The 13,328-nt window shown below is 36.5% G+C and overlaps 1 protein-coding gene across 1 annotated transcript in view; it reads left to right on the forward strand.

Annotated features, from left to right (window-relative positions):
- Positions 1 to 13,328, forward strand: part of TRDN (triadin) — a 291,579-nt gene that overhangs the window by 50,307 nt on the left and 227,944 nt on the right. The window contains exons 3-5 of the mRNA XM_029911016.1: positions 3,663 to 3,800; positions 5,678 to 5,707; positions 10,335 to 10,364. Of these exons, the coding sequence (XP_029766876.1) occupies positions 3,663 to 3,800; positions 5,678 to 5,707; positions 10,335 to 10,364 (198 nt within the window). The remainder of the gene's footprint in view (positions 1 to 3,662; positions 3,801 to 5,677; positions 5,708 to 10,334; positions 10,365 to 13,328) is intronic.

Raw genomic sequence — 13,328 nt, forward strand, 5'->3', positions numbered from 1 at the left:
CAAAACAGTTGGAAAAAAGTTGTTCCAGTATTAAATTGTCTTAGAGAAAAATGTTAGATTTTTTTTGGCTCAGTTTGTAAAGTGTTCATCAGCTCAACAAAATGCCACATTTCAAAGTATGCCTCTCCCTGAGCAACCTTCCAATCTTGTAAAGACACCATGCAGATTAAATTCAGGGCACTCACACTGGCTATTCTCAGTACTCAAATCATGGTAAGTCTAGCAACTGACCTGAATCTAGAGGATGTCACCTTCAAATTCACTCTGCCACCCACTCAGCTATTAAATTGGCTTCCTTTAGGGGATAAGAGAGGCCCATGATTTGGTCCCTATCTGAGATAACCAAGAGTGTGACCATGTGAAATAGAATGGAGAAATGTTCAAGCTGCCTAATGATATTGGCCAGTTTTTTTTTAAAAAAAAACCCTGGATGCCTGAAGTTAAGCTTCTAAAGCCCTAGTTAGCCATTTAAATACGTGGCCCGATTTTTCAAAAGTGCTGAGCACCTAGCAGCTCCCATTGAGGTCACTGGACATTATGTATTATGTAGTGTGCTGTGTAGCATAGGTTTAAAGCACGAGTATATTCTGTGTGTGGCCAAAGAGAGAAAAGTCCCCAAGTGATATGCAGGGGGTAATTATTCCAGTTTGAGTGTACTTGGTTTCAGATGCATTCTAATAAACTATCAACTTGTTCTCTCTCGCTAGACCTAAAAAAGATAGACTATTCTAAATAATATCAAAATAACAAGCTTAAGCTGTTTTGCGAGCTTGCATTTTGTCAGTCACGCTCAGGAATGCAAGGAACACACTAATCCACTGAAAACAGACATAATTCTTTGTATGTTCTTGAGGCAAACAGCATCTTCCGCTCTGTTTAATTCACCCTGGATTGCTCTTCCTTTCCTTATTTCATATGTATTTTATTCTAATAGGAAAACACCAACCTGATATTGGCAAAGTACCGGGGAAAGCTGAGAGCAAGGATTTGATCAGTAATTTCTTTACACTTCATGCATATCTGGCATGGGATTTTAAGCATATTAAGATCCAAAATTACCTCTAAAACTGTTTTTTTAAATTACAGAGAGCATAACAAAAGGTGTAGAGGAGGCTAGTTGGCACAATTGTGTAAAGAGGGATATTAGCGAAACTTGCAGTGGTTTGTCCTCGTCCCCCGCCCCAATTTCAGGTTTTTGCAAATGTCACCAAAAGAACATCTTTGCAAACCCAAATTGATTTTTTTTTGCACACTTAATGTAAGGAGGATTTGCAACATGTGCCTCATAGTGGAGATGAGAATGGGGAATTTTGCCTTTGGTCACTTAAAATTTTTAATCAATTTTCACAGCATTTTATACAAAGGTTTTCTATGAAAATGTGCTTAATTCTGATTCTCAGTTATGCTCTAACCTCTTTACACCACTCTGGCAGTGTAAATTGTTTACTTACTTGAAGTCTCTTGTATACTGCCAGGCTGGTACAAAGTAGTCTCAATGTAAATGACAATAAGCCCCAGAAGTTTAATTACATTTCAGTGGCTACTTTATTTGGAGGCAGATTGGTGTTTATTTTTTGATTGTCTAATAGAAGTGTTAAACTATTGGGAGGGATGTTTGTGATGATTCATTTGAAAAATCTCTGGACCTTGGTGGATGGGACAGTTGCAAGAAATTTTTGTAAGCAAAGTAAATACTTTGTGGTACTTTATACCCCTAAAATTCTTTCTTAAATCTTTTATATTGCCCCAGGGTATAAATCAGTATAGGGCAAAAGTGAAAAAATGTTGCACATTTCTGTGCAATGATACCATGCCAATGTGACATGTTGAATTTATAGTATGATGTGAGTAATATAATGGAACTTAGATATATCTTAATCTAAATACTGCTTAAACCCCAAAGCCTTTTTTACACATTGTTCACAGGCAAACTCAAAATTATAGAAATCTATCCTGGTCTTTTATGTGATATAGAGTGTTTTTAGATTAATTCATTGGTAATAAGATAAATATAATAAGGGGAAAAAAGCTATCTTATTTATACATCAAATAATTATTTTCCTCGTACATTTTATTTGTAGCACTTATAGAACATTGTTCAGATTGTTGCCAAGAATGAGGTTGCTTAAAGCCTGCCGTTTGTAACTGAAATTTTCATGTAAGTCTGCTTCTGATTGCTGGTAAGGTTTGTGCTTGAAAAACAAACACTGTAGTTAGAAATGGTGGTAAACAGAGTTGTATTAAATTTAATTTGAGTTTTGAAAATATTTACATAATGACATTATAATTCTGTTAAAAAAACAGGTGATGGTAACCAAGGCTATGGTGCCTAGTCTTTTTACAATAGGAGTCAATTGCAATACTTCTGTTGAACTCAATAGGAGCAGGATCCTATTATACAAATCCATTTTAAATGTGCATAACAATCCTGTTCATGATTTAACTTTGACTGTCTTAGGTAAAATATATTACATAGTCTCCACTAGTGCCAGGCAGATAAGGGGAATCTTTCAGTCTATCAGTTAATTTGAAGTAAAGAGGACAATAGCTTGGACTGGATTTCTATTCATCTTAATTGGACTGTGGTCACACTCCTAATGGAAAAGTATGTTTTAGCATAAAACACTTCTTTCTTTCTCTTTCTTAAACAATACTTTGATATAGATCTTAGGATAATGCAAGTTTGCTGGAGAGACTAAGAAGGTGGAATGATCTATAAGAGATTGAAAAGTTCTCCTGAAATAGATCAAAAGGACAATTGTGGGTAAAGAAAAAGAAAGCTGGTGAAAGCTTAATTGGATGAACATTTAAAAAATATTCTTATTATCATGTGTGATTCCCTGCATACTAGTGCATATGGCAAGGGGGGAGTACTTTACATCTTCATAAAGTGACATTACGAGTGTGTGTATGTGTATGTATGTATGTGCCAGAGGCATTTGGGGCTTTCACTCTCCTCTTCACTGTGATCTCCATTTTTTCATCCCAGTTATGTACATCTTTTCTTCTTTGAGTCCTCTCCGTGTACTCCACAAGAATGATGTAACCAGTCTGCACTGCCACCAAGGCACAGCAATTTCCTGGGCCAGTAGTGCAGGATCCTTGTGGTGATGTATGGAGAAAGAAGTGGAGACAGATGGAGAATTGAGTCAGGCAGAGTAGCAGGTGGAAGCACAGCACACAACTGATTGCTGTTGATCAGCAGACTGCTAATTAGTGATGCATTTCCACACTGTAGAGGCAGATTATGGACTTGGGAATGAGAAGGAAACAAAAATCTTGTATGGTATGGAGGGATGTCTTTGTCGGGGTGAGGCATTGGAAGATACAGTCTGAGGGGCAAACATTTGGTAGATCCGGATCTAAATGTAATCTAATCCACACAAGCACCAGAAGGGCATATGAAAGTTGACTTATCCTCCTGGCTCTGAGCCACTCGATAATTGCAAGTATTGGTCTGAAAGTGTTTAGAACATAATTCTTCAGAGGAAAGAGAGCTATGCTTTAAGCTCTTGAGCAATACAAAATTAACATTCACAAGCTTTGTTTTTGGTGAATAAATTGGCATAATTAGTATTGTATGTGAAGAAATAAAGCAGAATAACCTTAACCCCCAGAAAAATATCTTTTCAAATGTTTTCTGTTTTAACCTATGCACTCAGGAAGCTCTGTTAACAAGCTCAGCAAGGAGCCACTGAGAATCATACATCAGACCATGGAAGAATCCACTGATTGGCTTTATGGTTTTATTTCTTTACTGTCTGACATCGTATCAACTGATGATGATGACAGTGATGAAGGTATTTGCGATATACAGACTTGTGTAACTGCGCTAACTCATGTTTTACATGCATTATGTTGACTTACTTAATTTTTAACCTCACTGTCAAAGAAGTCAGGGAAAGCGAATAGAAGTGAACACCTTCGCTAATAATGAATCAGCTGGCACTAGCGTTAGAAAACTGATGTCTTTGTTAGCTTTCATCTTCCATTTCATAGGCAATTACAGAAAATATGTCAGAATTAAATGTTACTAGTGGTGTTTCCAAGTAAAGAGGGCTAATTTAGGCTGAGTTGATGTTTCAGAGAATGGCAGCAGCTATTCTACATTGTTTCTCTCTACCGTATAAGAATGGAAGGGTCTAGAAAATGAAAGAATTAAATGTACAGTCAAAACTTGAAAAATCTAAGACAACATTTTTATTTGATATTTGAACAGTAGGGGGTAGTATTGGTGGAAAAACACTGTAACTGGACTGAAGGGAAGTTTGGATAACAAACATCAATAATTTAACAGTGTGGCCTTGGAACTGCTATTAATATGCATCATCTCATGGAGCTGTCAGATACGTTAAACCAAACAGCCAACAGTTAATCTATTTTTATAGTTTTTGAAAGAACCATCTTTTTATTAATAGATAATCAGTTCAGTAGCATGTGGTGGGTAATAGATGCACAAGTACTACATGTTATGTTTATCGTCCTGTACGCGTATATGCAGTTAGGCATGAGGATCATAGCAGTGTCATACCATATTCCTATTGCTTTGTGTAGCATTCCATCATAACAAAAATGATTAAAACCCAACAGGAACTTAAACTGAATCTTTCACCTACTGTATTCATAAACTAGAAGTATCACCTAACTTCTGCCACTGCAAGATGTCTGCATGGGCTTTCATATTAATTTTGTGTACTAATACTAACAGATATGCTATTATATGTAGCTTTATGACTTGGGGACCCTATTCTAAGATGTGATTTACAACCACCGTAAGGCCAGTTCTTGGTGTTGTTTAGAAATAAAAAGGGTGCAATGTGGTTTCCTTGTCTAAATTTTTGAAATTATGCTGGTGGTCAAAAACCATGCAATGAGGAACATTTTTGAGTACAAGAATGGATGGAGGCAGAGTGGACAAACCTACATGAGGGTTTGAAAGGATCATAAAATGAGCTAGCCTATACCAATTCCTATATAGAAAATTAAATCATTTAAATTGCAAGGTTCTGAATGCCTCCTGGGAGGTCCTCAGCAACCCCAACTGCATTGACTGTACTCAGAGTGGAGAACAGTCAGCACCGCCCAAGAATCACAGGAGGGACTCAGCATCTCACAGTATTAGGCCCTAAGAGTCTACTGTATGGGTCCACTTCTTTGTAATGCTTAAAGCCATGTCAGAAGTGGAGGCACAGCATCAGATTTTGGCAACTGACTGTTCCTGCTCCCACTGAAGTCAATGGGACTTTTGCCATTGACATCATTGAAAGCATTATTAGGTTTCTTTTGTTCTGAACATTGCAAGAAATGTCATTTGGAATGCTTTCTTTCTAGCCAATGAAAATGGAATCCCTGTGCCCATTTTTAAAATATAGATTCAGGTTTATAACTAAACAAATTCCACTCACATGCCAGTATCTGGTCACATATTTAACTATAAGTTCTAGAACTTTTTTTGGTGCCTACAATACATTTAACGTATCTGTCCTTCCTCTTAGAAAGCCTACATGGAAGCAGAAGTGTGGGTGTAAGTCTAAAATCTCAGAATAGAGTTCTTGTTACTCAACATGTTCGGCATAAAGTTTGAATGCATTTAAAAATGAAAATAAACTAGCATGGAAAAAAATAGTGGCATTGCTACCAGTTATCTGATTGTTGTGTTTTTTCCATCTTGGTTTAGGTGAAGTGGAACCTCCGTTGAAAAAAAAAGGTTGGTTTTCATTGTTATAAATAACACATGCTTTGATGTATTAAATGTTTTTAGATACTTTTGTTATTAAATTATTAAATTAGTAAGAACCTACTGTCTCTATGCCACTGGTTCTGTCACTAATTGCTTTTGTTATTCTACTAACTGTGTATGCTGTATGTAAATTGAAATTGTTAGGAATGTCAAATTATAATAAGCTTTGAAGTGTTGTTTGTTGCTGCGCAGTGTGTTTAGGAGAAGTCTTAATTGTTTCATTATGCTGTGCATCTAAAAATTATCATAAAAAACCAACAGCACTACTACAGTATTATTTTATATGTATTATCTACCTATTGACTTATATTAATGTCAATTTGTGTTAAATACGTGCCTGGAAAGAACAGACACCTGTCAGGAAGCAGCTGTGGAATATAAAAGTATTCACCTCTTGCCCAGGTTTATAGTAAAAGCTTAAAGTAAGGACTATCTGTATTCTTCTGAAAATAACTTACATAGTTACCATTGGATTTTTATAGAAAACAAAGATTAAGCAAGTAGAATTGTGATACAAATCTTTCTAAATATTGCCATGCAGAAACACAAAACTTAAGTTCAGCTTCTGTTAACTCAAAAGGAAAATGTACTGGAAGACCCAGGATATTGTTAATAGGATATAGAGTCCCTCATTTCTAGTTTACTGTTCAAACTGAGCACAGATTGGTAATAATAACAAAAGTCATTACCACCTGTTGACGTTTCAGTGATCTACATGATAAGAGTTTAACATCTATCAAATTTCCAATAGATAAATGTCCATATCACAGAAACTATCACTGCCACATTAAGGGCGCAATCCAGCTTTCTTTGAATTACCCCGAGTTGTATTAAGCTCTTAATAGCACCTTTTTTGGCAGTTTCAGCAGAAAGGTCAAGAACTGAATGGGCATGGAGAACAGTACCGTCTACTCTTCCTTATGAGTGATCCCTTCATGTCAAAATTGTGGCAAACTGGTAGACAGTGTGGGAAAACTTGCTCTCCTGTTATCTATGATTTATAGGTGGGATGTTTCAGCATTGGACTAACTCAGTTCCCATTGAAACCAGTGGGAAGTATTCCATTGATTTCAGTTGAAGCAGTTAGGCCACTGACGCACAACACTACTTATCCTTCAACTGATATGACTATAGCACTACTGCCGTCGCCTTTGATGAAGAACAGCTAATTGAAGCTGAACCCCAGCAAGACAGAGGTAATGCTGGTGGGTGCAGAAAAGCATTGTGAAGCATTTGCACCCCATCATGCAGTCTGCTTTGGCTGAAGGGGACATATTCACAATTAGTTAATTCAGTCCATAGTTTAGGAGTGCTCCTGAATTGCTCACTGACACTATCAGGGGGTAGCCATGTTAGTCTGTATCTACAAAAACAACAAGGAGTCTGGTGGCACCTTAAAGACTAACAGATTTATTTGGGCCTAAGCTTTCGTGTGTAAAAACCATCTGAAGAAGTGAGGTTTTTACCCACGAAAGCTTAGGCCCAAATAAATCTGTTAGTCTTTAAGGTGCCACCAGACTCCTTGTTGTTTTCACTGACACTAAGCTTTCAGCTAGCAGCATCCACAAACAATATTTTCTACCATCTCCAGCTGGCTAGGAGACTTTGTCCCAGGTGGATGTTGACCTGGCCTTCCTTACGTACCCCTTTGTCACTTCCCGTGTGGACTACAGCAATATAATATACCTGGCCCAAAGCCACAAGCCCTTAAACTCCAACCAGTGCAGAATGCTGCAGCACATCTCCTCAGCAACATAGTCTACTAACAGTACATTGTACCTGTCTCTGGTGTCTACACTGCCTTCTCATGTAATATGGAGTCAAGTTAAAGGTTTTGATCCTTATCTTCAAGTTGCTCAATTACCTGGGCCCAGCATTTCTGAAAGATTTGCTGGAAAGCTCTGGGATGAAGACAATGGCAGACAACTCTGCTCCTTGGGCATAATAGAACTTTTTATCATAGCTATAAAGCTCATCTGAACAGGAGACAAAACATTCTTGGGGGCTGGTCCGAGACTATGGAATGAACTCCCCCAGGAACTAAGGACCATCAGAAACCTACTTGCCATCTGCTGCAAGTGCAAGATGCGCTTCTTTGACCTGCTTTCTCTAACATAAACACATAATAGCATGTACAAAATCCCCAAACTCTACCAAAACAAAACACTGCCCAGCACACACATGTCCCCCCTCAGTCTTCTCTTCTCCAGACTAAACAAACCCAATTTTTTCAATCTTTCCTCATAGGTCCTGTTTTTCTAAACCTTTAATCATTTTTGTTGCTCTCCTCTGGACTCTCTCCAATTTGTCCACATCTTTTCTGACACAATACTCCAGCTGAAGCCTTATCGGCATGGAGTAGAGTGGAAGAATTACTTCTCATGACTTGCTTACACCACTCCTGCTGATACATCCCAGAATGATGTTTGCTTTTTTTTGCAACAGTGTTACACTTACAAATTTGTGATCCACTATAATCCAGATCCCTTTCCGGAGTACTCCTTCCTACTTATGTCCCATTTTGTATGTGTGCAATTTATTGTTCCTTCCTAAGTGAAGTACTTTGCATTTGTCGTTATTGAATTTCATCTTATTTAGTTCAGACCATTTTTCCAGTTTCTCCAGATCCTTTTGAATTTTAAATCTATTCTGCAAAGCACTTGCAGCTCCTCTCAGCTTGGTATCATCCACAAACTTTATAAGTGTACTCTCTATGCCATTATCTAAATCATTTATGAAGATATTAAACAGAACCAGATCCAGAACCAAACCCTATGGGAACCCACTCGATATGCCCTTCCAGCTTGACCGTGAATCACTGATGACTACTCTCTGGGAACCATTTTCCAACCAGTTATGCTCCCTTCTTATAGTAACTCCATCTAGGTTATATTTCCCTAGTTTGTTTATGGAAAGGTCATGCGAGACTGTATCAAAAGCCTTACTAAAGTCAAGACATACCACATATACCACTTCCCCACATCCGCAAAGCTTGTTACCCTGTCAAAGAAAGCTATTAGGGTCATTTGACATGATTTGTTCTTGACAAATCCATGTTCACTTTTACTTATCACAATTATCTTCTAGGTGTTTGCAAATTCTTGCTTGATTATTTGCTCCATTATCTTTCTGGGTACTGAAGTTAAGCTGACTGATCTGTAATTCCAGAGGTTGTCCTTATTACCCTTTTTAATAGATTGGAACTATGTTTGCCCTCTTCCACTCCTTTGGAATCTCTCCTGTCTTCCATGAGTTTTCAAAGATACTCTCTAACGGCTCACATATCTCCTCAGTGAGCTCCTTGAATATTCTTCAGTTCTCAGGTCTATCAACCAGAGCATATTTTCTGTGCACTAACAGTCTGCACAAAATTCTCACTTTCTTGGAAGTACCATAATTGCAAACACACTAAAAGTTAGTTGATAGCACAGTAAAGTTATTTACTGAGAAAATGTTCAAGGGAATAGTAAGGACATCACAGTAATGATAAGGAAAGAAGAAGAAAGGAAGAATAATAATGATAATTATGAGCCTGAAGAAAGCAAAGATAACCTTGACACAGATGCAAATTGCAGGCAAAGATAATAGGGATACAAATAATGACAATGAAGGTGGTACATGTAACAGGGCTAATATTGGTGTCAGTAGCCTCTAGAAAGGATGAAAATGCTTATCATAGTACATTCTTTACCAAAATTAATTTCTTCATCCCCAGCATTATCACTGATATTTATATTTAGTCACTGGAAAAGACTGAACATTTTATATTGTGCAGAAAAAATAAATTATAACTATCAGGGGACATGGTGAAAAAGTATTCTGTAAAGAGCTTTGCAATGTTTAACAATGTGTACTCAGTGCATGCTAAAATTGCTCAGCGTTTCCATGAAAACTATTCAAAAATCTAATAATGGTTTCTAACAGACTTAATATGTTTTAGCTTTCATTTTTCTAAATCAGTGGTTAGAATTGATAATGTTGATTTATGTTTCAGGGTTAGTAAAACATTTATGGACAAATCAATTTGACAACTGTATGTTTAGTTTTTTGTATGCTTCTTTTATGAAAATTTCTTGTTATAATAGGAGAGTTTTATTCATCACCTCTTATATGCTTTTGCCTCTGCAGTCTAAGCCCAATGTCTGTTTCTATGCGGATATTTATTGATGGAAGCAAAATGAGACTGATAATCTTTTTGAATCTTTGGGATGGGGGAGAAAACGTCCCAAAAATTAGAAGTAACATTTTATTAGAAATGACTCCAAATTAAAAGCGCAGAAGTTTTAGCGCCAGGCCTATGGCAGTAGTCAAAACTTACTACTAGCAATGTTATTACTCTACAGCATTTTGGAACTGTAATAGAACAATAGTTTACATAAGGCTAATTTAAAGTTAATTTTCTAATATATAGATTAGTGATATTATGTACAAATTAATATTTGTACATATGGAAGTTATTCTCAATCTTTTGAATTTAGGATATGACCAAAGGCCATTGAAATCAATAGGTCTTAGATCAGGGTTTATTTTATATTTCACAGTTCAGGCTTGTTCAAACTTTGTTTTTTAACTTAACATTCTTCCTTTGTTTTAGTTGAAATTCATCCTGTGACCAAAAAAAAAGGTGAGTGAATTTTAAAGCAATCTTAATTTAATCAAAAAGAAGGAGCTTAATAATAAATTAAGTTAGAAATAACTATGCAAGTAAAGCATTGACATGGCAGTAGATGCTGGACACTGGCTGAATATTATTTAGTAGACTTTTATTGGTGTAACAGATGTTGATATACATAAAAACAGAAGAAACTTGAGATTTCTGAAACACACAGAAGCACTCAGGCATACCGTGGTGATGGAGGCTACATATATACCTAGGCAGATACATGAATGCAAGGGCCTGATCCTATTGTTTTTATGCAGACACAAACATTAACTCTGTCTTTTTAAAATTAAATCACATACCACCTATACATTACAAAATAGAAATTTTAGATATCAAATAGAGGAAAATGGCAGTACCTTTCTGTTTCATATTAGTCTTCGGGATGTGATAATCATGTGATTTCCCAGTTAGTAGAACCACAAATTCTAGGCAGTGATTTATCTGGAGAAGAAGAAAAGATATTGTATAGGGATTTCCACCCTCCCTGTTTCCCAGACGTGTTGCTTTTTCACAGTAGTGAAGCAAGAAACATCAGAACTTTCTACTGCAAATTGGGAGAAACTAGCCTAATTATACAGATAAATAAAGCTCCTTGACAAGCTTCCAGCTTAGTCGGAATTCTCCAAATTCAAATGAGTTAATGAAATAATATGCTTTTTTGGGGGGTGGGACAGAAGTACTAAAGGAGACTAAAAACATACTAGAGAACTCTCCTAGTAATGATGTGCTATATGGGTACAGTCTGCCTGCCCACACACTATGAATTGCAAGATCAGGGCCAAAAGTTCAATGTATAAATACCAGTAGGTGAGTGAAACCATTATGTCATTAGATTGTTGTGACCAGTTAGTTTTCATATCAAGATTTGAAAGCAGACATTTTGCATATTTCAATTTTCCCCCCAAAATTTTCACATAGCTATAACTGATAGTTAATCATGCTCTTTTGTCTTTCCCTCTTCTAAGAGCTTATCAACGTAAAAAAAAAAAAAAGATTTGCTGCTTTAACTATAATGCTTAAAGTGGCAATCCCCTCCCGCATTGTAGACTCATTTATATGCAATCAGTATATATCAATATAGCTTATTCCTGTTCAGGAAGCAAAACAATGTAGACCACTATAAGGTACCTTTATGCCAATATAAGTTCATCCAAATCAGAGTTTATATTGGTAAAAATTCACACTGCTAACCAACTTACTTATCATGGTATAACTTTTCTAGTATAGACTTTTGAGATTAGGACCCTACGCTCTTAAGTCATATAGTCACTTTTTAAAATGTTATCCAATAGCTCATCTTGAAGAATATTGAGGATGGGCAAGACTCCTTTGGATGATATTCATGTTTCATAAATATTTAGACCAGAAAATAAAAATATTTCTAAACCCAAATTTCTTCCTTCAAGCTGGAAATAGGCTGGGAAAGCAAATATTTGAGTAGCATGAATGCAACCTGAAAAGCATGGCCCCTTATTGAATTTGCCTATATGGCTGATGTTTGTGATTTGGGAAATTAATTATTCTATGCACTCATCCCTAGAGTATATACTTATTTGCATCTTTAGTGTTTTCAGAGATCAGCTGACTTTTCTTTTATAGCTCCATATGGCAATATTCCTTTTTTCTGCATAAGAGTTCTTGTTTCCCAGCTCTGTAAAGTGTTCTCTATTTCTCTTTAAGCTTCTTCTCACTATAAAGTGTTTTGTGAATTTTTGTGTAAGGAGCAATGTGTTTAAAAAATATCTTCAGAACTGAGAGAATGCCAAAAACACACACAAAACTACTTCCCCAGATAGTTTTTATTTGATTTTTGTTACCATCAATTTCTATTATTAATGTTCTCTTGACAATCCCATCTTGCTTTTTATACTGATCAAAACAGCAATAGCATATCCACTATAAGGGGAACACTTTAGAATATGAAGAAAATATTTTTCAGATTATGTAAAGAAAACACAACTACCTACCCTTAGGCAAGAGTGAATTTTCAATTCCAGGGTTTTCTTTTCTTTCTTTTTTGTTTTTTTCTTTTTTGTTTTTGTTGCTGTGGGAAGAGAGGTTTTTAATTTGGGTTGATGTCACAGGGCATTCCAATCCAAAATGTACTGCTTTCTTGTGAAAGATGCAAAAAAAGAGTTCCTGACTCCATGTGTCATTAAAGATCCTTTGGATAGAAGTGTAGTAGCACTTGGGGTTTCAGAGAGTTTAGCTTCGCTCCAGCGTAGGGTGTATGACGCTACTGAGCTCTTTTAATTTGTGCTCCTGCTATAGTAGAAGCTTGTTGCTGTTAAAGAGGGAAGAGAAGGATGTGAGTCTGATCTCTTTTCTGGTTGGGGGTCCATTGTGCCACAGCTGGAATGAAGACAGCCTGAAAATCAGACTTGGTGGGTGAGAGTTAAGAGAAGACATGAAGAAATGTCTTACTTTCCATAAAAATAACAGGTGCCAGAAGGGATTACTCAATTCAGAGACAATGTGTGAAATGCTGCCTTCCCTTAGATGAAAAATTGCCCTGTATATTAGAGCTGATCAAAAGAGTTTTTTTCCTGTTGAAAAATCAAAAATTGAAATATTTTGGCCAAAAAACAAAATAGCTTTGGAAATGCTACGGTGGTGCCTCAAGCTGCATCCCCTCTCTAGGCCAGGCTCCCTAGTTGGCCTACATATCCAATGATGCACCACGGTCTCACTTCTTGATGCGGGGAGGCGGTGCATCATGATGAACCACAATTTCCATGAGACACCGGAGCGGTATAGCTGAATCTAATATTTTCCATGGAAAGTAGACACTTTGAAAAATTGTATATAATCAAAACCCATATGTTTCATGGAAACCGTTTACAGTGGAACATTTTTGACTGACCTACTATATATATATTAAAATGCCCAGGCACATTGTTACCATGGTAAAAGATCAATGCCAAT

The sequence above is a fragment of the Terrapene carolina genome, unplaced genomic scaffold (genome assembly GCF_002925995.2).
Source record: "Terrapene carolina triunguis isolate 2854851 unplaced genomic scaffold, T_m_triunguis-2.0 Scaffold85, whole genome shotgun sequence".
NCBI classification, from domain to species: domain Eukaryota; kingdom Metazoa; phylum Chordata; order Testudines; family Emydidae; genus Terrapene; species Terrapene triunguis.